Source organism: Synchiropus splendidus, chromosome 17 (assembly GCF_027744825.2).
Source record: "Synchiropus splendidus isolate RoL2022-P1 chromosome 17, RoL_Sspl_1.0, whole genome shotgun sequence".
Taxonomy (NCBI): domain Eukaryota; kingdom Metazoa; phylum Chordata; class Actinopteri; order Syngnathiformes; family Callionymidae; genus Synchiropus; species Synchiropus splendidus.
This window is the reverse complement of record NC_071350.1, coordinates 9,400,980-9,425,406: the sequence shown is the minus strand read 5'-3', so window position 1 is coordinate 9,425,406 and position 24,427 is coordinate 9,400,980. Positions and strand designations below refer to the sequence as shown.

The window sequence follows — 24,427 nt, the reverse complement described above, 5'->3', positions numbered from 1 at the left end:
AGCGCGAGAGGAAAAACGCTGCTCCGACGTCTTTATTATTCTGCAGCGCTGTAAATGACGGTGGCGCACCGCCACAGCTTAGATGAGAGCCGATGAGATGAACATGAAGGTTTTCAGCATGTTTTTTCAAGGTAGAATCCCATTAGAAACATCACAATGACTGTTGCTCATAGTGCATTCTGTAGTGCATTCCAGCCGGACGTGAAGGTTATTTCTCATAACTAAATAGATCGTTTGTTGTCTGCTAATGAGGAAATGTTCAAACTTTCCCTTTTGGTCGTTCTGCAACGTGCAGTCAAAATAAAGTTTTAGAATTTGCGTCCGTCTGTCTTGCAGCTGCTTCCGCCTCCCGCTGGATCCTGCCTCTCCTCACTGGCTGCAGGACGGCGCTACATCTCTGATGTTGAATGATACATGCTTCTAGAAGTTGCCTTTGCAAGTATAAGATGGACAGTGTTGCGTATATTGCCATCTGTGATAACATTTTCTGCTGTTTCGCCACCGTCTTTCCTCATAAACAAATATAAACAAACATGGGATGGAGGGGCGGGATCGAAGACACAGCTTTTCAAAAGCAAATTTTCTCAAACTACCAAAAGAATCTTATTTATGTCCTGTTTTCTGTATCTCTGATGTTATGTAAAGCACCTTAGTCAGCACTTGCTGTGGAAATGTCTTCTACATATACAATTGACCATGACTTTATACAGAACAGCAGCGCTGCCAAAAACAAATATTCATCCGCTACTTAGTGCTGCTTTAATGCCTTGTGTTTTACCAACTAAAATACCTTGTCAAGAGTTTCTATGGTGAAACAGGAATATTTTACAAGATGTAAATCACAAAAAAATCTTTATAACCACTGTTCAATATTTACAAATATGAGATTTTGGATTTTACATTACGACTTTTGGTCAACATGAAATGTTTTAGGGGTTTTACAGATGTTTGACTGTTCTGTTACAGCGTTGATGTATTTCTTGTTTTGGTGGCTCCAAACTCAATGGTTCTGCTTCGTAGATCAGAAAAATCAAATAAGAACAAAAGTGGAAACAACAGGGAGCTTGAATGCCACAATGTTTATTGATGAATATTTGCTCTTGATTTCTTATTGAATGTTGCAATTTGTGAAGTCTCTTGATGAAGATCTTCACACATGCATGGAGCAAACATAGGGTTTTGGTGAGGAGCAGTCGATGTCATTGCCAGCATCTGTGGGTCAGAGAAAGGAGAAAGCGTTAACAAAACAATCTGCTTGTAAGAAGCGTCCTCATTTTTTTGGACACAGGTATTTTTGGACACTGTGTCGCACAGTTCACTGCTCAGCACATGTCCTTGATGGAGCCATAGTAAACCCTGATGTACCTCTGAAGTTAAGCTCCAGACAGTCCTCTTTATTTTTGAAGTCGTTGGGCTCTCCTGCCAACCATCCAGGGAATTCAAAGTTCAAACCGTCAGCCCACATCCACTGTCCCTCCTGAGGCAAATATATTGAATCCACGTGGTCACTTTGGATCACGATCTGACTAAAAACATGAGACACAACTTGATGATCCACTTGCCTTGAAAATGTCATTTCCTCCAATGTAAGTTCTAGGATTTTCGCTATCAGAAGCTTTGATCAGGTCTCTGACAAAGGTGTGTTCTTCTTTGCTGTTGACTGACGCCAGATTGGCCCCCTCTTTCACGCAGGCCACCTGAGTTGAAGAGCCACAAGCTTAATCTCTTGGAAATGAGCTGCTGAAGCGCTGTGACAGTGAGTGTGAGGTGTTGCATACCTGTGCGTCAGCCCAGGGCAGAGCAGCAGAGAAGAATTTGAGACAGTGGCAGCCATACTGAGTCCATCCAACAGGGCAGACTGGGCAGTCTGGAGAGGGAGTGGAGAGGCTCAGTCATGATATGAAAACAAGAGGCAGTGCTTCAATCATGGCTTTCTAGTCCATTGTTCCAGAAGAAGTTTGAATTTATTGAATCAGATACCAACCTCCCCCGCAATGAGCCTGAAAGATACAAGGAAGTTGAAGTCAGAATTCTGGAAATCCTCCATCCATGTGTTGCACATACTGCAGTACTTACGTCAGCTCCAAGCCACAGACCACTGGTCAGACAAAGGACCACGATGAGAGAAAGAGAGGATGCCATCTGTGGAGAGAGACCGTCAGAGTTGTTAGAACATCCGTGCCAGGAAGCAGAGCAGGAATGGAAGCCAACCTTTGCTGAGATGATCAGTCACACGATGCCCTTGGAAGGAGCCCTCAGTCTTATATATGATCTTGATGGCTGCTTTGCCTCCAAACACAGGAGCAGACCATTCTTGAACAAACAGCCTGTGACACAAATAATTAAAAGACATTTGCATGGATTGAGTTAAAATGGAATCAAATAGGTTCACTCAAATTTCTGTTTATTTTGGCTTTGTTTCGTTTCGCTACTGTCACATGGGTGCAACAGACGTGACAGGACGGAGAATGTGTTGGATGTGCGAGCTCGGTGGAAACATGAAGTGCAGGACTGAGGGGAACCTAGAGCATACTTTGGCCCTTGTTGCTCTTCCCATCTGAACTGGTTTTTCAGCGAGGTAAATACAAATTTTTAAGAGGTGGTTCCTTTAAAGTTTACAGGTAGATGGGGATAAACCACGAAAGAAAACAACTTCACAATAGAGCCCCTATGATGCAGTAATGTATAATCCGGACTATAGAATGCATGGATTATTAACTGCACCCACTGCACCCGCGGTTTAGTGGGCATCTGTAAAAGCCCTAAAACATTTCATGTTGACAAGAGGTTGTAATGTATATTCCAATATATTTTGGCAGTATAATGATTGAACTGTGGTGCCCAACCTTTTTAGTAATGTGCCCTGAGTTAAAAATACAAAAAACTCTTCACTACATTCTTCCGAGTTCAAGTTAAACTGACAGCTAGCTTGCGAACTATCCGCAGAAGCTTGCGCCAACAATTGAGCCAACGATGCATTCAGGGCCCTATGGAACGTAACCTTCCATGTTAGTGGTTAATAAGGAAGAGCAGCGTGGGAACATATTTATCATTTCCAAATTCTAAATACGTGGGTTGAATCGAAAAAGGTAGCGTTTATCTTTTGGGCGAGATGTCAGGTTAGTTCTAACTTTATTTCGACAGCACATGAACGCAAGCTCTGAGGAGGAGACAACTTCGATGTAATGTATACAAACAAATATTACATGTCCAAAACACAATGAGGAAGATTCTTAACTGTGTTGTTTTAACACTATTTAAGGCCTGTGATGTCACAGACCAGCTGGATTCCATGTATCCTGTTTCCATGTATTCCTGGTGTCAAGGGAGAGTAATATTGGTTTATCATGAAGATCAGTTTTTAAATGTCCAGAAATGACACCAACCTTATTGATTATTTCCTTAAACCTTGGCTCATTTATAAGGCAGGAAAAATGTTTGGCCATGTGAAAACAAATGATAAAATTGCTTAATTTATTAAGAAAATACCCTTGAACATTTGCAACATATGAGCTATTAAAATCATAGCTGGTCAGTCCATGAACCAAAGCGTGTTGTTATACAATGCACTTTTGTGGCCATTATTTGTTTTATTACAAACAAAACATACTAGAAAATGTTCATCTGACAGATAGGAAAGACAATGATGCGGAAATGCTCCACACTGAAGGAAAAATTTTCCAGTCTCGGTTTGAGCCTCTTTCTCTTTAGCCTGTAAAAAAATATACAGTATATTACATTAGTCACATCCTTTTATGAGCCGCAGGATTCACACCGCAAGAAAAAAGTAGCCTCTCATTGTCCGGAAATTACGGTACTTCTGCAGTGCTTTGGTGACATTGTTGCGGTTTGATGGCTGGTTGCAGTTTGTCTACGTGTGTTTTGTGAGGTGGATGAAAAAAACTTGATATAAAGAGTGATCTTCAAGCAACTCTGATGTGTCAGATTAGATTAGATGTCCACAATGTTGCATAAAATACAGTCATTCTGTCGAGGCAGTGCCAAGTGGTCCATGAGCATCACAACCCTTTTGTCACGACTGAAATCTACCTTTAATTTGACGTTATCGTTGCCATTTCTAGCCGATTATCTTTTGCCGTGTCAGTAAAATTGCCCTCTGCTGGTTCACAGAGACCAGTTGGGCTCCTGTTTAAAACCATTTCATTACCTTGCCTGTGAAAAATTGACTTAGATTTTACATATTGCTGGATTGGTGCGGAGAAGCAGAGCCAACCCTTTATCAAGAGTGAACACGATGATAGACTGTGTGTTTACTGAGTGATTATCCAGGGTAGAGTCGGCTAGTACAAAGGTGTTCAAATATAAAGCAGTTTGTTCTTCAGAATTCTCATTTGCTTCTCAAACACCATTGTTCAAGAGTGTTTGTAGATCATTGTCACTGATCAAGGCTTTATTCATCTCCACCGAAAAGAAAAAAAAAAGGTCCCGCAAGGACTTGCTGATCGACTTGGGCATTAATATCCAATTCCAGTTCAGGATCTTTAACAAATTCCTCAGGAATCGTTGAGGCATTTTTATTTCCTAGTTCCTTGTACGGATTCTCAGACACGTGCTTCAGGGTCAGCGGGCTCTGTGGAGGACACACTGTGCGTGTGTCTTTCTGAGATTTGAGCAGGTTACTGGAGGCAAAGGATCCCAGCAGACACTCGAAAGTGGATTTTCAACTTCTCAGGTGTTCCATCTGAGATAGTATATATATATCACCATATGCATAGATTGCCATGCTAAACTTAAAATACTCGACGTGAAACCTGTGGCAGCGGTGTCATGTTTGTTCTGGTAACCTGCTGAATTTAAAAAGGTGTTAGCTGAGTCGGTATTGGCAGCTACTCCGATTTCTCCAACTTGGTCGGTAAAAAAGTGGCGTCTGAACTAGAGCTGATCATCTTACTTCCCTGATGCAGTTCAAGGTGATAACTGACACTGTTGCAGGGTGTTTTCAGTCATTCATCAAGATGCGTGTAAGTGCACGGCGTTGCCTAGTTTCTTGTCATGGCTCTGTGTTGATAAGCTGTTGAAATATTCAAACAAAAACAACTGGGAGTTTTAATGCCTCAACGTTTATTGATAGTCAGATAGTCTCAATGACTGGTCAGTACTCTCAATGACTGAATGTCTCTTGATGGAGCTCTTCACACATGCATGGAGCAAACGTAGGGTTTTGGTGAGGAGCAGTCGATGTCATTGCCAGCATCTGTGAAAAAGCAGAGAGTGTCAGTGCTTTTCTGTCCATCATCACATCTCAGGCTTGAGTCTCCTGACATTTCTGCCTAGGTCTGACAGAAATATAGAAAGGTTTCTCATCAATCACGATGGAGCCATAGTAAACCCTCATGTACCGTGGAAGTTAATCTCCAGACAGTCCTCTTTATTTCCAAGGTCGTTGGGCTCTCCTGCCAACCATCCAGGGAATTCAAAGCTGGAACCGTCAGCCCACATCCACTGTCCCTCCTGAGGCAAATATATTGAATCCACGTGGTCATTTTGGATCATGATCTGACTAAAGGCTGAACATGAGACACAACTTGATGATCCACTTGCCTTGAAAATGTCATTTCCTCCAATGTAAGTTCTAGGATTTTCGCTATCGGAAGCTTTGATCAGGTCTCTGACAAAGGTGTGTTCTTCATTGCTGTTGACTGTAGCCAGATTGCCCCCCTCTTTCACGCAGGCCACCTGAGTTGAAGAGCCACAAGCTTAATGTCATGGATATGAGCTGCCGAAGCGCTGTGACCGTGAGTGTGAGGTGTTGCATACCTGTGCGTCAGCCCAGGGCAGAGCAGCAGAGAAGAATTTGAGACAGTGGCAGCCATACTGAGTCCATCCAACAGGGCAGACTGGGCAGTCTGGAGAGGGAGTGGAGAGGCTCAGTCATGACATGAAAACAAGAGGCAGTGCTTCAATCGTGGCTTTCCAGTCCACTGTTCCAGAAGAAGTTTGAAGTTATTGAATCAGATACCAACCTCCCCCGCAATGAGCCTGAAAGATACAAGGAAGTTGAAGTCAGAATTCTGGAAATCCTCCATCCATGTGTTGCACATACTGCAGTACTTACGTCAGCTCCAAGCCACAGACCACTGGTCAGACAAAGGACCACGATGAGAGAAAGAGAGGATGCCATCTGTGGAGAGAGACCGTCAGAGTTGTTAGAACATCTGTGCCAGGAAGCAGAGCAGGAATGGAAGCCAACCTTTGCTGAGACGATGCCTATGGAAGGAGCCCTCAGTCTTATATATGATCTTGATGGCTGCTTTGCCTCCAAACCAGCAGCAGACCCTCTTGAACAAACAGCCTGTGGGACATATCACAACGAAAGTCACAAAAGACATTTGCATCATCTGAGAATATGTTCAAATATGTTCACTCAAATTGTATTGTTTGTTTTTTGCGTGTTTCAACTTTTTAAAATAAATTCTGTGGCTTGAGGGAAGGATCTTTGGCCTCTCCCCTGTTGAGCAGCAGGCGAGGATGGGTTTCTCATTTATCGCCACTTCAGATTATCTGTCACGGTCAGATACACTTCAGCTGTCACACAGCATTTTGGGAAGGCCAGTTTAGAACGTCAAATATTATGGTCAATTATGTGTGATTCTGACTGCAGTACAGACGGTCCATGGTGGTTGGTTACCTTCTTTCATCATGACGGATCAAAATATATATCTTTTTCTTTGCTGGAGTTTTTCAATAGGTTGTTTTAGGCCTCGCATACAATTCATGAAATTGTGTGGAAACCAGCTCTGCATGCAAAGTCGCTGTTTGAGTACTTTAAACCACATTATCACTCATCTGCTGACAGACATGCAGTAGCAGTATTGACTTTGTGTTTACATAATTCAGTTTCGAGGGGAGGAAACAGAGCTTGGTCTTCCTCTAGTGGAATGACAAAGTTATATCCTTTGAACAGTTTGATGATGGGTAGCTGAAATTAAAAACAAATGCAAATGACCGCTCAACAGGTCAGTTTTGTCTCAGCTCCTCAAATAACAATGACAAAATGTGCTCAGCCATATTGGCTTCAAGTACAGACCTTCAGCCACATTTTATCCAGTCAATAAATCAAGATTAAGCCTTTTAAAATGATACAGAACATTCTATTCAAAGTCGCACACCTCTTTGCGTAATGTTGACATTACGAGGCGCTGCCTCTGATGCTGTCACGGAACAGCAACCCTCTCCCCTTGGGATGTTGGAATAGGAATATGCAATATAGACATTAAGAGTGGTTTTCTAGATCTTTAGTTTGGAAAATAAGTTTTCTATTTGTTTAAACTGGTGCCTGAGGCCACTGCATGCTACACTGTGAATAGATTATTGTAGCGACACAGGAGTCAGTATTTGGAAAGCAACCAGTTGCCTTTTATTCCAGAACAGGTGAAATGAACTATAGCTGTCTCCTAACTGAATGCCCACCTTTACCACACCGCCACCCAGTACGGTGCATTCCCGTACAGTGGTAAACACAAGTTCCAGTCTCTTACACTACCCCTGCAGTGTACAAAATCCTTGCGGTAGCTCGGTGGTCTTTGAGTTTTTTGAGTCCGACCTTGACCTGCAGGTGCAACGCCACAGTAGGAAGCCGAGAGGTAGAGTCTGACCCACCGTCCACATGGCCAGTCTGCTGCAATGTCCATCCCGCCCCAATAATCTGGTATGGCATTGCCCCGGTAGGGGACGAGCCTTCTACCGCTTATCCGGGGTCGGGTCGCGGAGGCAGCATTCGAAGCAGGGAAGCCCAAACTTCCCGGTCCGCACAAACCTCCTCCAGCTCCTCCCGGGGGATCCCGAGGCGTTCCCAGGCCAGACCGGAGACATAATCTCTCCAGCGAGTCCTGGGTCTTCCCCGGGGTCTCCTCCCGGTAGGACATGCCCGGAACACCTCCCCAGGGAGGCATCCAGGGGGCATCCGGATCAGATGCCCAAGCCACCTCAACTGGTTCCTCTCGATGTGGAGGAGCAGCGGCTCCACCCCGAGCTCTTCCCGGATGACCAAACTCCTCACCTTATCTCTAAGGGTGCGCCCAGCCACCCTGCGGAGGAAACTCATCTCAGCCGCTTGTATCCGCGATCTCATCCTTTCGGTCATTACCCAAAGCTCGTGACCATAGGTGAGGGTTTCAAAAGAAAGAAGAAAGAAGAATCGGCATTGCCCCGATAGGGGACGAGCCTGTCCCTGGGCAGAACAACTTTTTTCTCTTTTGGTGGCATTTGGACTCCCTCCTCTTTCCAAGAGGACACAGGGTCCCACCTACTCATTATCTAGTTTAGTTCCTTTGAGGAGTGTGAACCCAGACTTTCCCATCAACTTCAAAATGTCATCCTGTCGTCGTAATTCCTTCTTTGTCTCATTGCTGCCTTTTCCAACTGGTTTCTGGCAAACAAATGTGCTGACTCAAGGCGGTCCTGCAGTTTCCGTGCATATTCAGGCCCAGGTTCTCCCTGCCCAACATTAAAAGAGCAGGGGAACAAGTGGAAGTGGAGTCCCGAACAGCAGTCCTGCAGGCCATCAGCAAAAGTGGAACATAAGTATCCCAGTCTCGTTGATGTTTAGTGGTCACAATTGCCAGTTGTTGTGCCAATGTACGATAAATGTTGCCATAAAAACCCGGTATTCACATTTTCTGCCATGATCTGTATGGATCACCTCAGGGACCCCATACCTAGTGAACATTCCCCCCACTAGTGCACCGACTACAGTCTCAGCTTCCACTCTATGTTCAGGGAAATGGCCCTAAAACAACAATTCCGACCCTTTCCGACCGACAGGAAACTGCTGTAAATTAGCATGAGAACGCTCTGTTGGCCCCTTTCTAGCTGTGCAGCTATCACAGTGGCGACAACAGTCCTCTAGTAAACCCCTACAAAACAGGAGCTGCAACTAGGGCCAACTTCAGGTTTTTGAAAGCCTCCCAACATTCATTTGAGCAAGAAAATCTCTGGCCTTTTGGCAGCAGCTGGAAAAGAGGTTCAGCAGTACCAGCAAATCCCCTAACACACTTCCTGTAATAGGAGGCCAATCCCAGAAAACAGAACCCTGTCCACCAACCTTTCGAAGGTGGCAGGGTCCAAACGGAAGCGCCTTAAATCGCCACAATCCAAGATGAACCAAGATGACGTGGCCAGAGCGTCAAGTTTGTCATCAATGCGTGGAAGGGGGTATGGATCTTTCTCAGTTACCTTATTCAGAGATCTGAGATCCACACAGAACCGCCACTCCCCAAAAGCACAGCACAGCACAAAACTGCCAGGGTGCACCACTCCTGAATTATTAATAAAAAAAATAAAAAGTTTCCTTTGCTTTATTCTCATCGTATTTCACATCACAAGAAGTGTCAGACATAGTCCTTGTCTTCAATAAATGTTTGACTTGGACACGTGAGGAGAAGGAAGTACGACGCATGCGCTATTCGTGGCCCTCATCGTGCACGGGAAGCCTCACACACGTGGTGTACGATGAGGCAGTTTGTTTTGAATTTATTTTTTTTTCATTTGAGTTATGCGTACAGTAAAGTTGTCTTGCATATTTCACGATATAGAGAGAATAGAAAATATCATATATCATATAATATATATACAAATGCTTTGATTTCATCTATTTAGATTGTGTTATTTGTGTACAAAATACCATTTTCAAAATTGAAAATATTTATAATATAATATAATATAATATAATATAATCTTGTACTGATAACATCTGTAATTTTTAAAAGCACAAATGCAACTTTGCAATAAATGATGAAACAAAACAACACAACATCGATTTGGGATGCATGACAATTTACTGAACTTGTGTCGGATCAAAACCTTTAGCAGGCCATACAAACTGTTGAGACCTGGTGAAGGCATCATTTTTTTTGGACCTCACTCGATTATGAACATCACACAGGCTTGGAACAAACATAGGGTCTTGCGAGATTGCAGGGAATGTCATTGCCGCCATCTGCAATTCCAAAGACAGAAGTATGTCAGTTAAACAGGCGCACAGGCTTGTTGGTTGACCTCACTTTTGGGGACCTCTCATTGCCATAATGCTTCAATGGCTAACCTTAACCTGGACCAACCTTAAACCCAATATAATGACCTGGTTATTGCAACGTCCTCAACCTCAAATTGGATTTGTGGGATTTGGCCAAATGGTCTCCACTAAGACACAAGGTCCTCACAGGAAGGTGTTTGGTCAAGAACTGGTCCCCACAAGTAAGGATTAAGCCAGGCTCACACACAAGCACATTTACATATGTTATTTATGCACGTACAGTGGAAGTTGAGCTCCATACAGTCTTCACCACGTCCATGGTTGTTGGGCTCTCCTTTGTGCCATCCAGGGAATGAAAATTTGCTTCCGTCACTCCAGGCCCACAGACCCTCCTAAGAAGTGGAAGTCGAGCTGTGGTTCATGATAACAGTCAACACCATCTACTCTAAGGATGGTTAGTCACGTGCCTTGTGTAGATCATGGCCTCCTACATAGGTCCTCTTGTTGCCTCCAGAAGAACTTCGGATCAAGTCTCTGACAAACTGATGTTCTGCGTCACTGTGGATAGAAGCCAGGTTTCCGCCTTGTTTGATGCAGTCTAGCTATTGAAGGTGGCAGGAGAGTATCACAGATTTGTTTAGTGTCACTGTTTAGTTCACGGAGATGAGGACTTGCCATACCTCGGCGTCAGCCCAGCGTTTACCCCCTCCAAAGAATTTAAAACAACTGCAGCCGTACTGAGACCAACCGGAAGGGCACATCTCTGATCAGTGGAGAAACACAAAATGATATGACAACTCACAAAGCAATGGTTCTCATAAAAGTGGGTCATCCAAAGAATTAGCATCGTAGTGTAGATTCATTGTAGTGACCTTCGTCTGGGCGAGCCTGTGGGAAAACACGCACAGTGAATTCTGACAAGTGCCTCAAAAGTCAAATCTCTTTTGAACAAGTTCAGCTCGATCTAGCTTTTACTTACTTCAGCTTCGATCCACAGACCACTGGCCAGACAGAGGGCCACTATGAGAGAAAGGGAGGATTCCATCTGCGAACACAGGTTGACAAAGTGAGTCACTGACCAATACAAAATGGGCTTCCCCTGAAATGAAGCACAAGGATGACAGCGAACCTTTTGTGGTGTGCTCAGTCACTAGATGCCTCGGTGAGGCAGGAGCTGTCTTATATATATCATTTGGATTGAAATGATCCCTTCTTATGTCAACAGCCAGGGCTAATCCAAATAGATCAAAAATGAAGCAGAAGATCAGTGAATTGAAGCACAGCCAGCGCTCCAGTTTTTACATTTTCAATGTGACATATTTGAATGTGTCAGAAGTGCATCTCTTTCATGTGATCTTCTCTTTGGCCTCAAACATCCTAATGTCATCGTCATCAAACATCCGACATCTAGTCAAATATTTTCACTCCTTTCACTCAGTTATGGTTTTAGTCTGATGTCAAAAGGGCCATGAAAATACAGGCATTGGGCGGCATATGGGCCCGGGCCGCACTTTTCCTAGGTCCAACTCGCTGCTGTCTCTGCGCGCCCCTGGCTCCGCAGCACCACCTCTGGCTGACCTCAGCAGTCACAGTCATGGAGGAGTTCAGTAGCGGGTCGTAGCGTTCGAAAGCGTGGCTTTGTTTTGTTTGCAACGATAACACGTCTTTAGGACGAGCAAACCCATTAAACGCCGTGGTAGAATGATAGAGGGTGTTCCATGTTTGGTCAGTGATGCCACACACCCTCTAGCTAACAGCATGTCACTCAGCATGGGGCTAACTGTTGTTGTCAGATTTACGCTACTTCCATGGTTGTTTTTGTTTGTGTCCTTTTCGGGAAGTATGCGTAGTGTCCTGCACCGATAATAATAACCAGAACTGAGCTCCCCTGAACGCATCATTTTAGATTATTGTTCAGATAAGACCTTTTGAGCATGTTGATCAGATACACTACACAGCGGTACCTCGGAGTTCGAACAAAAATTTCGAGATTTTTTTGCTTCTGATTTCAAACGAAAATCCAGAACTCCAACGCCCCTGAAAAAAGCTGGAAAAACATAACGTGCACAGACCGATCAGCTGACCCACGACGCGCTTTGTTATTATATATAACGCAGCCTCTGTATGCAGACGTGTCCCGTTAGCTACATTTACTGACTGTTTTTTCTTCATATTGAGGTGTAAAACCTTTCCTGTCTCCACACTGGACCGTGGTAGAGTGTCACAGGGGAGGTGCTCGCTCTCCACACCTCCGAGGCTGGAGCGCTCACTCCAGGGTTTGATGTCCTGTTGTGGGCTGGAGCTGGGACAGGGATGAGGCGAGTCTGGGACAGAGCTAAGTGACTTGGTTTATGACTTTGTCACAGCCAAACTGCACAGAAGCGCACATTCAGAGCTGGACACGCACCGGGCACCTCTTCACTTCTGGAGAGACCTCACTCACTCGGCAACCCCTCCCACATGCAGCGGCCACACACATAGAGGAACAGCGCTCCTGCAGCAGACACTCTACATTCACTCCTATAAAAGACTATTTTAAGGATTGGAACACATTATTTCTTTTTCCATTCACTGTAATGGGAAAAATCCATTCAGATTTTGAACAAATCGTGGCCGTCTGGAACGGATTGTGGTCGAGAACCAAGGTACCAGTGTATTTCCAAACCACATGACTGTGCACAAAGCAAGGTCCATAAATACATGGATGACAGAGTCTGCTGTGGATGAACTTGACTGGTCCACACAGAGTCCTGACCTGAACCCGATAGAAGACCTTTGGGATGAATCAGAGCGGAGGCTGAGAGCCAGGCCTTCTCCACCAACACGAGTGTGTGCCAGGTGCAAATACTGTTGGTCATATAGTGCAGATTATATGAAATACTGTACATATATGAATATTGATGATTTTAAATTGTTGTCAAGGATCAATGAAGAGCTCTGTTTTAAAGAACTGGAGCTCTCTGTCAACTGTTTCAGGGTTCATGCTTCACAGGGTTAATTCATGTTCCTGGTTTATGTGTCATTATTCTAATATACTTTAGGTGAAATACAAAAACATACAGGAGTACACAGCCAACTGAGCTCTGGTATCGGTTGGAGGAATATCGGTATCATCAGATGTCCAAATTCACACATCGGGATCGGATCGGATTGGAAGTCAAAAAAATGTGGAGCATTCCCAACATCTGTAATTCATGTTTTATGACCCATCTTTCCTGCTGACTCCCGATATAACGCAAGAGAGTTTGCTGAGACACGTGAATTGCCGGGGAATGCAAGGATGAGTGAGCGTACCAAGACGTCCTTCCTTTCATTGCCTGATCTTTGTTTGTCCCTGTTGGGTCAGGTTTTCTACCTGGGATCTACTGTGGTTATACTGTTGGAGTAACAGTTTGGACCACACCTCACGCGGCACCAGGGACACGAGGTATCGTGGAACAGTATTGCAGGGTTGATCAAACAGGATCCTAATTCTCTGAAGCCACTAGATGGCGGTTTTGATTCAGAAATGATGTGAGGTTTGACTGAATAAGTGCTTCATGTCCAAACATCTTACAGCAGACACTGCCATCTGGTGGCCTCTGAAAACCCAAACACTGTGTCAGGAATCCTCACCAACCCTTCAATACTGTGTCATGATGCCTCATCTGGCCATCACTACTGAGCACCTCCTGGCTGGAGGCTTCCGTCTGGTGAGACACTTGGAAAAGTCACTCAGGTTATAAGACAAAAAAAAAAAATCTTTCTAAAATCTGGCAAATATGAAGCATAAAATCAACAAAGAAATGCATTCAGTGAACTTTGATGGCTATGTGCAAAAAGAATATTTACATATCTCAAGTTTGTGTGAACTTCATCTGCCTAGTAACACAAGAAATGTATGACACCGGTTTGGTTACAATCTTAACCCTTTGGGTGCAGGTTGCGACAGGCACATTTATATAATCTGCATGTATGTTGCCACAAGAAGAGGACGGACACCTGTATCGTCTGAGCATCATCTGAGGGTGGGCTTAAACCAAAGTTTTGTGTGGAAACAGACCCCTGTCACAGGGACAAGGGCATGTTTAGTTACACATTAGGGGCAAAGTGTACTGCATAGTTGTAGTTAAGGGTGTTCATTTTCAAGTGTGATATAGCAAGGACAAGCAGTGTGATGTTGTTTTGATATATTTGTTGAAGTTTATATTTATAGAAAAAAATGTTTTTGTCATCAGAAGGATGAGACCTTGTGTGTGCATGATGTGGAAACATGAACCACCACCACAGAATACAGCAACTATTCAGTCAAAAGGCCAGCTGAAAAACATTTAATTTGATGTGAGATGTCACAGTTTGGTGAGTCTCTTGAGACGTTGCTATGTCCGTGAAATTTTCATACTGCCCGCTTGGAGCGGGACTCCGATAGAGAGAGCCTGCACTTATGAAAGCTTCCACTCCAGATGTTTTCAAAAGTTTCAGATTCAGGTGGCTAACAAACACTGCACCTGACTCCAAATGATCTGGTCCTTTCCATCTCCACGTGAACGACACCTGAGAAAGGCTGCTCATCTATCTCGGTGAAATTAATAATTATTTCTTATCGTTCTGAATGTCACACTCGCGGGTGCTGCTAGCCTGCTGCGCTAACAGCCTGCTGCTGAGGAACCAGCGGTCTCACTTTCATGAGCCCAGAAAACTCTCCGTGCTCCGTCAAGTGCTGGCGCTTTAAATGTTGTGTTTAATTTGAAGCATTTTTCCTGTGCATGTGCTGCAGGATGCAAACTTTACATGACAGATTGAAAGAAGTTCCACAGCAGACATGCCGCTGCTTAGTGAGCAGCGAGTAGCAGACACGTCACAACTAGCAGGGCTTCACCGAACACTTTCACACGTAACACATTCTGTCAGGAACTGACAAATATATTGTGAAATGAATTCTCAACATTGGGTTAAACATATGATATTGTGCGAACAGCTCCCACTAAATTCAACATTTTTCATTTTCGTTGGTGTCAATTTCTGAAACCAGCTTACGAAGTGGGAAAAGTTTGGCAACCATTGCTGCTGGAACTGGTGACAGTCAATTAGTCAGAAATCTTGCTGTACACATGTCGATTTCATCACAACAGCAATGCTGCTTGTCATCGTCAAGAGCCGGGATCTTCTCCTCAGAGTTTTATGTCCTCGTGCGCGCTGCTTCTGAACAGCCCTCGTCGTCGGCAATGCGCAGATCGGTTTTTGGTGATCTTCATTTCCGTTCTTTGATCCTTCACCACTTCTGCGAGACGGTTTGGGAAGCGTTTCAGCGTTCGGACCTTTATGTTCAGTTATAGTAGCAGTGGAGTTCATAGTTTTGTCTCCTTTTGTCATTTGAGAGTAAAAACACCACATAAAGTCAAAAAAAATTATTGGAATGACTGTCCCATTATTGCTAAAATAGATATTCTTGTTGTGATTTTTTTCCCCCACTACTATCGTGATCAAAAATCTGACATTGTGACAGCCCTGAAAAAGTTCTGAAAATTTGATCCAATACTGACTCCTGGGTTACAGTACTGGGTATCGGTTCCAAAGTGGGAAAGACTAGCTTGATGTTGGAGTTGATATTTTTCCAAAGCCAACTTGGAACTGAACTTGTGACTCGAGACGTGTGCGTCTTCCCTTTTTTCAAAGAATTTTGTTCTCATCACAACTTGAGATGAGAAATATTTGAGGTACTTGTGGGCAGTAATCGAGTTGTAAAAAACATTAAAAAGAGAGGGAAACACACTGCCCCCTAGTGGTGATCAAGCACCAGCATTTTTTTCCTTTTTTTCCCGCCATTGTTAGAAAGCCACTCTCTCAGCAGTCCTATGTATTAAATTTAGAAGTCAAACTGACATTTAACCCCTAAACTACTGACAGCTTGTTTGAAAATGTGGCGCATGTGTTGTACAAAGAGAACTGTAATTCAATATTTGCTGAATTACACTTGGTTATTTCAGTGACAAAACAGGATAACAGGAAGTTAGCGATGCCTTTTTTTCTAGCTTGAGCGCCAGTGCCTGTGCGTGCGCGTGCAGGAGTGGAAATGTTGACAGAGCTCTCAGGAATAACATTGGTTTTCTGTGTTTACAGAGCTGTGATTGCGTGTTGTCGGAGTGTCTTTACTTCTCCTGCTCCTGTCTCCATGCTGCATGTCACAAGTCAAAACTCAAGACGTAGCGGTGCCATCCCTCATCACAGAGGCGACATTACTGAATAATAATAAGTTATAATAATCACTGTACAGACCAAATTATGGACCATAATCTTTCACATGAATTTTCATCGCAAGCAAGAGGTAGACTGTAACTTGTGTTTGGATTAATACATCGTGTTAGTGGCTTAGAAGTACTCCGTACTTCACTAGTCAGGAAAGTGTTTGCCGTCTCTACACTGTGTTTCAGTTGTATTTTAAGCTTGTATTTGTTGCATGTACTTTTATCACAGATAGACAGTGAATTCGATCCAGTTGAGAATGAGACAAAAAACACAAACATGGATTTGGGATGCTTCACAGTTTACTAAACTAATATTGCATGAATGCAGGTCGTTTGGATCCTTGTGACCTGGAGCAGGTGCCATTTTCAGGACCTCACTTGATGAGAATTACACAGGCCTAGAGCAAACGAAGGCTCTTCTCAGATGGCAGGGGATGTCGTTGCCAGCATCTGTGGGTCAGAAAAGATCAAGCTCAGCCGTGCAAACAGGTACAAAGCGTCCTCCTGAGGTGGGGCCCAGCAACGGTATATGCATTACACTGACTTACAGGGCTGGAATTTCTGTTGGGATGTTTGTTATCTTATCTAAATCTTGTGATGTTGCAGATGCTGCAGAAGTCTGCTCCTGGTGAAAGTAAAATTGACATGGAACATACTGTGGAAGTTGAGCTCCATGCAGTCTTCGTTGCCACCGTTGTTGTTGGGCTCTCCTTTGTGCCACCCGGGGAATACAAAGTTTTTTCCGTCAGACCAGCTCCATTTGCCCTCCTGATAATGAGATCGAGCTGTTACCCTGCTTCAGTCTCAGCCTCTGATACAATTGAATATGAACTGGAATTGATCGAGCCCTTGCCTTGTAGCGATCATGACCTCCAACATAAACTTTATCATCTCTTCCAGAAGCGCTTTTGATCAACCTTCTGACAAAATTATGTTCCAGGTTGTTGTGGATGGACGCCAGGTTTCCACCTTGTCCCAGGCAGAAATGCTGTGGAATGCCACAGAAGGTAGCCAGTGAGTGCACTGATATCTTACCAAATGTCTCAGTATTGTGCTGTTACTGGAAAGTTCTGTGCATGGAACCGAAACCTGTGCTGTCCATACCTCTGCGTCAGCCCAGGTTTTCTGCTCTCCAAAGTATTTAAAACAATTGCAGCCATAATGAATCCAACCATCGGTGCACAAGTCTGATCAGTAGAGAAGAAGTCGAGGATGATCAAGCTCAGAGAAGATTACAGAAGCTCCCTGTGAAGTATTAGCAGTGCAGAACAGATCCAGCACACTCACCTTGCCTGAATTGAGCCTGCGGAAAACATATTCAGATGGATCAGTATTCTGATGTTTAGACTCACAGCCAGTATAGTTTCCTCTCTTCATTTCTTTTGTTCAGGCGAGGTTTTACTCACGTCAGCTCCAATCCACAGACCGCTGGCCAGACAAAGGACCACGATGAGAGACAGACAGGATTTCATCTGTTGAAAGAGGTTGTCAGAGTTAGCAACCAGTCGTCCATCACGACAGAAAACAATAGTCACAGGCAACCAACCTTGGCTGATGTGATCAGTCACTCGACGTCTTCGTGAGGCGGCTGCAGTCTTATATATGATTTTATTGGTTAACTTTCGTTGAAACCATTCCTTCTTATGTCAACAGCCAGGACTCATTTGAATAGATTAAAAATGACGCCGCAGATCAGTGAATTGAAGCACAGCCAGCTTTCTAATTGTTGCATTTCCAATGTGGGATATTTGAATGTGTTCGAAGTGCCTTTGATCATTTTTTCATAAACACTTTGATCAACTTTTATCATCGCCATCAGACTCCAGCGATCTAGTCAAATGTGTTCATCCCTGCGGGAATCGGATTCTCTGTCGTGTCTCTTGGTTGCGTCAGTCACTGTTCACCTACAGGTCTTACACCTGCTGTCCAACACATTCAGGAGTGAAACCTAGTTTCGCTAAATTCTCTGTGTGCAGCAATGATTTACAAAAACAACTTAGATAGGTTTCCTTGTTGCCATGTTACTCTTATATAAATACTTTCCTTTCAGCAATGTAATCGCATCGACCTTACCTCGGCTCTGGGCAAGAGATGCTCAGATGATATTCCAGACGCTTATGACAGGCTGGGGACATCAGGCTGGATGACCAAACCAGGATCATATGTGGCCACAACTCCACAGAAAAACTTCAGTAAGACAGAAAGACAAGGGGCTATAAGGAATAATCTCCAAGAAATACTGGGAGATGCACACAGTCGCTTCCTAGTTTGAAGATGACAGACATGTTCTGCAATACTACTGAAGCCTTCAAATTCAGGAGTGAACTTTATGTTGGGGGCATCAGGTTGTTTTGAGAAGTGGCAGTGGTGGTTATGCGTTTTAAGTGCAATATCAAAAAGTAAATATTTATCCTTTGTCATGACTTTTTGTACACTTTGGGCCACCGTAGATCAAGCTATTCTAGCTACTTGTTTACTCTCTCTCTCTCTCTCTCTCTCTCTCTCTCTCTCTATATATATATATATATATATATATATATATATATATATATATATATATATATATATATATATATATATATTAATGCATGATGCGTTCATGAGTGTTCTATACTACTGAAAAATAGCGGGGTTACAATAGCTTACAGGATTTGTGGGGACGAAACGACTCTTGGAAAAACTCACACTATAACTATACCTAAGTCTTAAACTTGTACACACAAAGAGAATGTTTCAAGATGGACCATTTATCTGGAGAAATACTGCACGATACTAGTGCTCCTGGTACATGATCATCAACGCTGTATGTCAGTCGAAGGCTGATGTGACTGATATGAAACTGTCTGGCTTGGATGGTTCACTTTCACATGGGATTGAAAGGAATCCATCTCAGGTCAATAGCCAGAGCTAATCCAAATAGGTTACATGAAAATGAAGCAGAAGATCAGTGAATTGAAGCAGAGCCAGCTTTCTAATTGTTACATTCAAAATGTGCGATATTTGAATGTGTTAGAAGTGCCTTTTTATCATAAACCCATTAACTTTATTATCATTGTCATTGAACAGCTCATCAAATATTTTCAAAACCTTAAGCTATTTCCATTCCTGTATAAGTCATCATACATTTACTTATTCAAGTTACTGCACATAACCATTTTTGTCATTTTCCTCTGTAAAATATATAGATCTGCTTCATTTTATTGAAGTGAGAAACAATAGACCGAAGAGGTGTTTTCTAACTGGACTCTTTGTTGAGCAGCATGACGTCACAGACACGGCCATTTACAGACAACATCGAAGGACAAATTTCCCACAGACTACGTACACACCAAACCTCTAGTCTGGTAGTCAAGACCGTGTCGAGACCATCACCAATGAGGAGTGTGAGACCAAGACCGAGAACAAACTGGATGAAGAATACAGAAGCATAACTCTGCAAGTCATATACATATAGAAACTGGTCATTTTTCTTCAAAATAATTCAAGAACTGAGATGCTTTCATTGGAACAGACTATAAGTTTGTTATATATTCAGTTTGGTCTTCATCCTCTTCCTCTTCACTGGTCTTGGTCTTTGCATGATCTGGTCTTGTCACCGTCGTAACTACAACTCTCCCTTCGTGCTGTGGCACCATTGATGCCAACAGGAGTGCAATGCATGTATATGTAATGACATCTATTCCACTGACTCTATGGATAATAAACATTGTTGCATGCAAACTAACACAGCAGACATCTGTATATATGGGACAGGGAGTCACTTATTACTCGTCTTTCTGGAAATGATCTCCCTGCACACTGATAACCGAATGATGACCCGACTACGACTACAGACACTTGCTATTAGGATGTCATGTGAGTATACATCTAGAGTGTCTTACAAACAGCCCTGCTGTTATAGCTGCCTCAGAGCGTCTGAGAAGATGCAGGAGCGTCACCACTGACATTGCAACTATTGACAGGAGTCAAGAGGTCATGGAGCCACTCCGACATGACGCAATAATTCAGTTCTGTTTGTTTTATTTTGTTGTTTGCTGTCTGTTTCCGTGTTTCCTCCCGAGCGACACGGCTGACAGTCATCAGATAAGCAAGCCATCCGGGTTACCCCTTGGTGCCAGCTCGGATCGCCAGATGGTTGCTTTGCTCACTCCTTCCTCTTGTGCTCCTAAATTCTGTGCGTACTTGATGTTTTTTCAGCCACCTCCTTAGTTTACTCTCGTTCCTCTGTTTTCTGTTTATGGCTTCTTGCTGTTTGTTCGCGTGTGAATGTTCTTGTTTAAACTCACCTTTTCTGTTTTCCTGCATAACAGTCCATCCTTGTGTGTGTGTGTGTGTGTGTGTATGTGTTTAGAACCACCACCACAGTGGGCTTTCTGTTGTTTGGGACTCGTGAGTAAACTCGGAGTGTGTTTTCCGTTGTCCCCCTTAGTCAGGCTTTACCTTATTCGCCTGTTTTCTGTTTCATGTTTTTCCTTGTCCCTGTTTGTGTTCCTCACTCCGCGTTTTGGTGTTGATGCCCTTGCTCATCGTTCCTGTTTGTCTCTTTGTGTTTATATTATATGGTGAATATAGTCTTCTGTCAGCCCTGAACAATCCAGCAACTGGTGCTGATCTCCTCGATGAGCCACGACAGGTTCACTCTGTTGGAACTAAATAGGATCATCTGCAGCAATATGACTCAGCGGCTCGTCCCTTTTAAAGTCTTCAATCCCTGAATATATCGCAGCATCTACTCCAGACCAAGTGTCTCACTGTCCTCTGGGATTAATCTGTGGCCAGTACTTTCCAATGCAATTTTTCCGAGACCACACACACCAAGGAAAGGACTGTAAACATGACACTGGCTCCAGTAAGACTCCATGCCTTCTCTTCTTGGTTCATTTCTCCCTGCTGCTCTACTCGATTCATCCTTCCTTTTGATCGGCCTCAAGTCGTTCAGGAGAACTATTCCACATCATCTCTGGAAATAAACTGGTTGTATGCAAGGGACTATGACTATGAATCCATTTTACATTTCATATGGTGAGGTATGGTTAAAAAAAAACTCATCTAAAATAGAAGTTTATTGCGTTTCAAAGGTTGCACTTGCATTAGTTAGTTAGCATTGGTTGTATTATCATTACATCAGTGGGTGATTTGGACTTGAAGTTTTGTTGACAATAATTCTGTATATCGGCCCATGTGTCCGATAATGTGCCCAAGTGTTTGACCTTTATTTTTTGTTGATAATGTTCGGTAGATTAGACTTGAAGTATTAAGACGCAGCGATGACCTTTCTGCTTTTCTCGCCAGGATCATCTTGCTTTGTCTTCAATTTATTTCAATTGTATTTGTATTTGTTTGTCATGGTTTCACCACAGAGTAGGAAAGCTCATGCATGGTGCCGATCCTGTTGATTTGTTTTGTTTGTGTTTGCAAGTCAGTTTCAAACATTCGACACAATATATAATGAATCAAGAAACACACGGTGGATTTGGGATGCATCACTGTTTACTAAACTAATGTTCAAATGGATCAAAACTCCAGCCGGTCTTTTCAAGCCTTGTGACCCGGAGAAGGTGCCATTTTCATGGAAATCAAATCATGGGTTTAGTGCAAACAAATGGTCTTCGGAGATGGCAGGGAAGGTCATTGCCGGCACCTGGAAGGGCCAATAAAGAAGTCGGTCACAAAATAACTCTCATGTTGCCATGGACAGTGTGTATATGGTGAAACTGTTACCGTGGAAGTTGAGCTCCAGGCAGTCTTCTCTACCACCGTGGTTGTTGGGCTCTCCCCTGTGCCACCCTCCGGGGAAAACAAAGCGCTTTCCATCACTCCAGCTCCATCGGCCCTCCTAACAATGAGGTGGCGTTGTATCAATCCGAATGATGAAACCGTGTGGAAGCGAATGAGTGGATCACCTGATAGAGATCATGACCTCCAACATAGGTTCTCAGATCTCTTCCAGTAGCGCGTTTGATCAAGTTTTTGACGAACCTATGTTCTGCGGCACTGTGGATAGAAGCCAGGTTTCCGCCTTGTGCGACGCAGAAAAACTGTGGAATGTGGCAGGTCACGACAAACAGCAATAGGTACGCTGAAATCTGATCCCAAAATATGTTTCCCGTACCTCTGCATCGGCCCAATCTTTATTATCACCAAAGAATTTAAAACATTTGCAGCCGTACTGAGACCAACCGGGAGGGCAGACCTCTGAGCAGTGAAGAACCACATAGAGTGATCAGATACAAGAAGTTTCCTGACACCAGGGTCACCTCATGTAGCATACTGACCTTGCCCACGTAGAGCCTGTGACACAGAATCAAGGCATGTCAGATCCAAAGTCAACTTTCAAGTTAGTTCTGTCGAGTCATTACTTACTTCAGCTCCAATCCACAAGCCGCTGGCCAGACAAAGGGCCACGATCACAGACAGGGAGAGTTTCATCTGTAAAAAGAGGTTTGTCAGACGCACAAGTGAGTTAAGCGGACTGGCTCCACCATGAAAAGCAGTAGTGAGAGTGAACCTTGGCTGACGGGATCAGTCACTCGACGTCTTGGTGAGACTGGAACAGACTTATATATGGTTTTGATGGTTCACTTTCAGTTGGGATTGAAATGATTCCTTCTTAGGTCAACAGCCTCGGCTAATCTAAATAGATAAAAAGATGAAGTAGGAGATCAGTGAATTGAAGCACTGCCAGCTCTCATTTTTTTGCATTATTAATGTGAGATATTTGAATATATTCAAAGTATCTTTTCAGATTGTTTTCAGTCGTGGTTGTTTCAGTTGCATCAGACAGTTTTGTGTCATAACTCCTTCTGCACAAGTTTATCTGTCTGTCTGTCTGTCTGTCTGTGAACGATGGGCAACATGGACAAAAAAAAATATTGTGATACATTTTGTCATAACGGCAATAACGCTAATTATCACGATAAATACATTTTTATTTTTACGTTTTATTCCATGTGTTGGACACACTACAGTGTCTCTTGAAACCGTTTTATGGTGAAACTCAGTGGAGTTTGTCTCTATGTTTCAATATAATAGTTTACTGAGTGTTGAGATGAGCAAGTCAGTGTTTCACGTCTCTGGTAGAAGCCGCTGGTGTCTGACAGACTGCTCTGCCAGCTTTATTCAGGGGTTAAATTGAGCTGTCTGTCTGCTGAATCTCATGTCTCTTAGCAGTTTACTTAAACTATAGACCAGTCTGGACTCATATCCTCGAAGTTATTGAAGATAGATATTAGAAATAATGCGAATACATGACTTAGTGTCAGTTCTTTGTCTAGTGTGATGATGTGTTGTTTTTCATTGGCATGATTGAAGATTTCACTAATACTTTGACCGAGTCAGAATTTGTTGATGGTCCCTAACTAGCATTAGCGCTGCCTGTGAGAGTGTGTCCGCCACCGGTGAGCCCCAATTGAGGTCACGGAAGAGGACGCTGCTGCCAATACCGGAGCGGATGTCTGTTGAATAGCCATATTTTCATCATAATGTTTTGCCGAGGCGTCAGCACAGCGGGAGACCTGCATGTGTTAATCTGAACCAAGGCAGGCGACTGCGTCGGGATGCCTATTAGGACCACTCCATCTAATAAAACAAACACCGATCCAGAGACTCGGAGTCGGCCAATGTCATTATCAAAGGTTACCTGTATTAAAAATAAGTTTAAAACAAAAATGAAACGTAAGAACAGGTGGTTCTTTCGAGACTGTGGCGGCCTGCAGTGGTCTAAATTGGTTGCCCTGAAAAGTGGTGGCGCTGCAGCTGTGTGTTCGCTTGTTCTGCATCACATAGCCTTCTACCTCCTCTCCCCTTGTGAGGTCACATTATGGACATGCATCATTGACATTTAAAGTAAAATGCCGGATATCGTCCCTCACTGATGCCCTTGCAATTGGATTTTTTTTTCCTTTATAAGTGTCTTGTATGTTTCATATTTGTGGCTGGTGGTGCCATATGCCACTGTATGCTTTCATCATGCTGAGTCTCAGTCAAGTCCAGTCTCAGGAGTATAAGTCAAGTCCTATAACTGGAATGAGCCTGTTATAATTTGCAGCTATTGTCCTGCCTACTATGACAACCCCCCCTCACTACCATGGCGTCATATATTGACATATATTGACATACTGATGAAATAACAGCCATGCGTTTTAGTGACGGTGTGGTGCTCCTCGCGCTTCATGATGTGCGATCCACACCCGCGCCTGGAGATATATGG

At 43.5% G+C, this 24,427-nt stretch overlaps 4 protein-coding genes across 4 annotated transcripts; all 4 read right to left on the bottom strand.

Moving 5' to 3' along the window:
- Positions 1–1,067: 1,067 nt before the first annotated feature.
- LOC128748839 (galactose-specific lectin nattectin-like) lies at positions 1,068–2,223 on the bottom strand. The gene is made up of 7 exons (XM_053847848.1): positions 2,212–2,223; positions 2,077–2,142; positions 1,985–2,000; positions 1,779–1,867; positions 1,563–1,697; positions 1,366–1,477; positions 1,068–1,212 (listed from the first exon to the last, which is right to left on the bottom strand). Exons 2-7 carry the CDS (start codon positions 2,140–2,142, stop codon positions 1,151–1,153), a joined length of 480 nt encoding a protein of 159 aa, XP_053703823.1. The 5' UTR covers positions 2,212–2,223; the 3' UTR covers positions 1,068–1,150.
- Positions 2,224–9,795: 7,572 nt separating this feature from the next.
- On the bottom strand, positions 9,796–11,133 carry LOC128748809 (galactose-specific lectin nattectin-like). The gene is made up of 7 exons (XM_053847804.1): positions 11,124–11,133; positions 10,974–11,039; positions 10,867–10,882; positions 10,675–10,757; positions 10,462–10,596; positions 10,275–10,386; positions 9,796–9,958 (listed from the first exon to the last, which is right to left on the bottom strand). The coding sequence occupies exons 2-7, from the start codon at positions 11,037–11,039 to the stop codon at positions 9,897–9,899; spliced, it is 474 nt and encodes a 157-aa protein (XP_053703779.1). The 5' UTR covers positions 11,124–11,133; the 3' UTR covers positions 9,796–9,896.
- Positions 11,134–16,513: 5,380 nt separating this feature from the next.
- LOC128748832 (galactose-specific lectin nattectin-like) lies at positions 16,514–17,807 on the bottom strand. The gene is made up of 7 exons (XM_053847841.1): positions 17,765–17,807; positions 17,625–17,690; positions 17,506–17,521; positions 17,323–17,405; positions 17,072–17,206; positions 16,875–16,986; positions 16,514–16,668 (listed from the first exon to the last, which is right to left on the bottom strand). The coding sequence occupies exons 2-7, from the start codon at positions 17,688–17,690 to the stop codon at positions 16,607–16,609; spliced, it is 474 nt and encodes a 157-aa protein (XP_053703816.1). The 5' UTR covers positions 17,765–17,807; the 3' UTR covers positions 16,514–16,606.
- Positions 17,808–21,700: 3,893 nt separating this feature from the next.
- Positions 21,701–22,759, bottom strand: LOC128748817 (galactose-specific lectin nattectin-like). The gene is made up of 7 exons (XM_053847817.1): positions 22,727–22,759; positions 22,582–22,647; positions 22,494–22,509; positions 22,331–22,413; positions 22,122–22,256; positions 21,940–22,054; positions 21,701–21,859 (listed from the first exon to the last, which is right to left on the bottom strand). The coding sequence occupies exons 2-7, from the start codon at positions 22,645–22,647 to the stop codon at positions 21,795–21,797; spliced, it is 480 nt and encodes a 159-aa protein (XP_053703792.1). The 5' UTR covers positions 22,727–22,759; the 3' UTR covers positions 21,701–21,794.
- Positions 22,760–24,427: the final 1,668 nt, after the last annotated feature.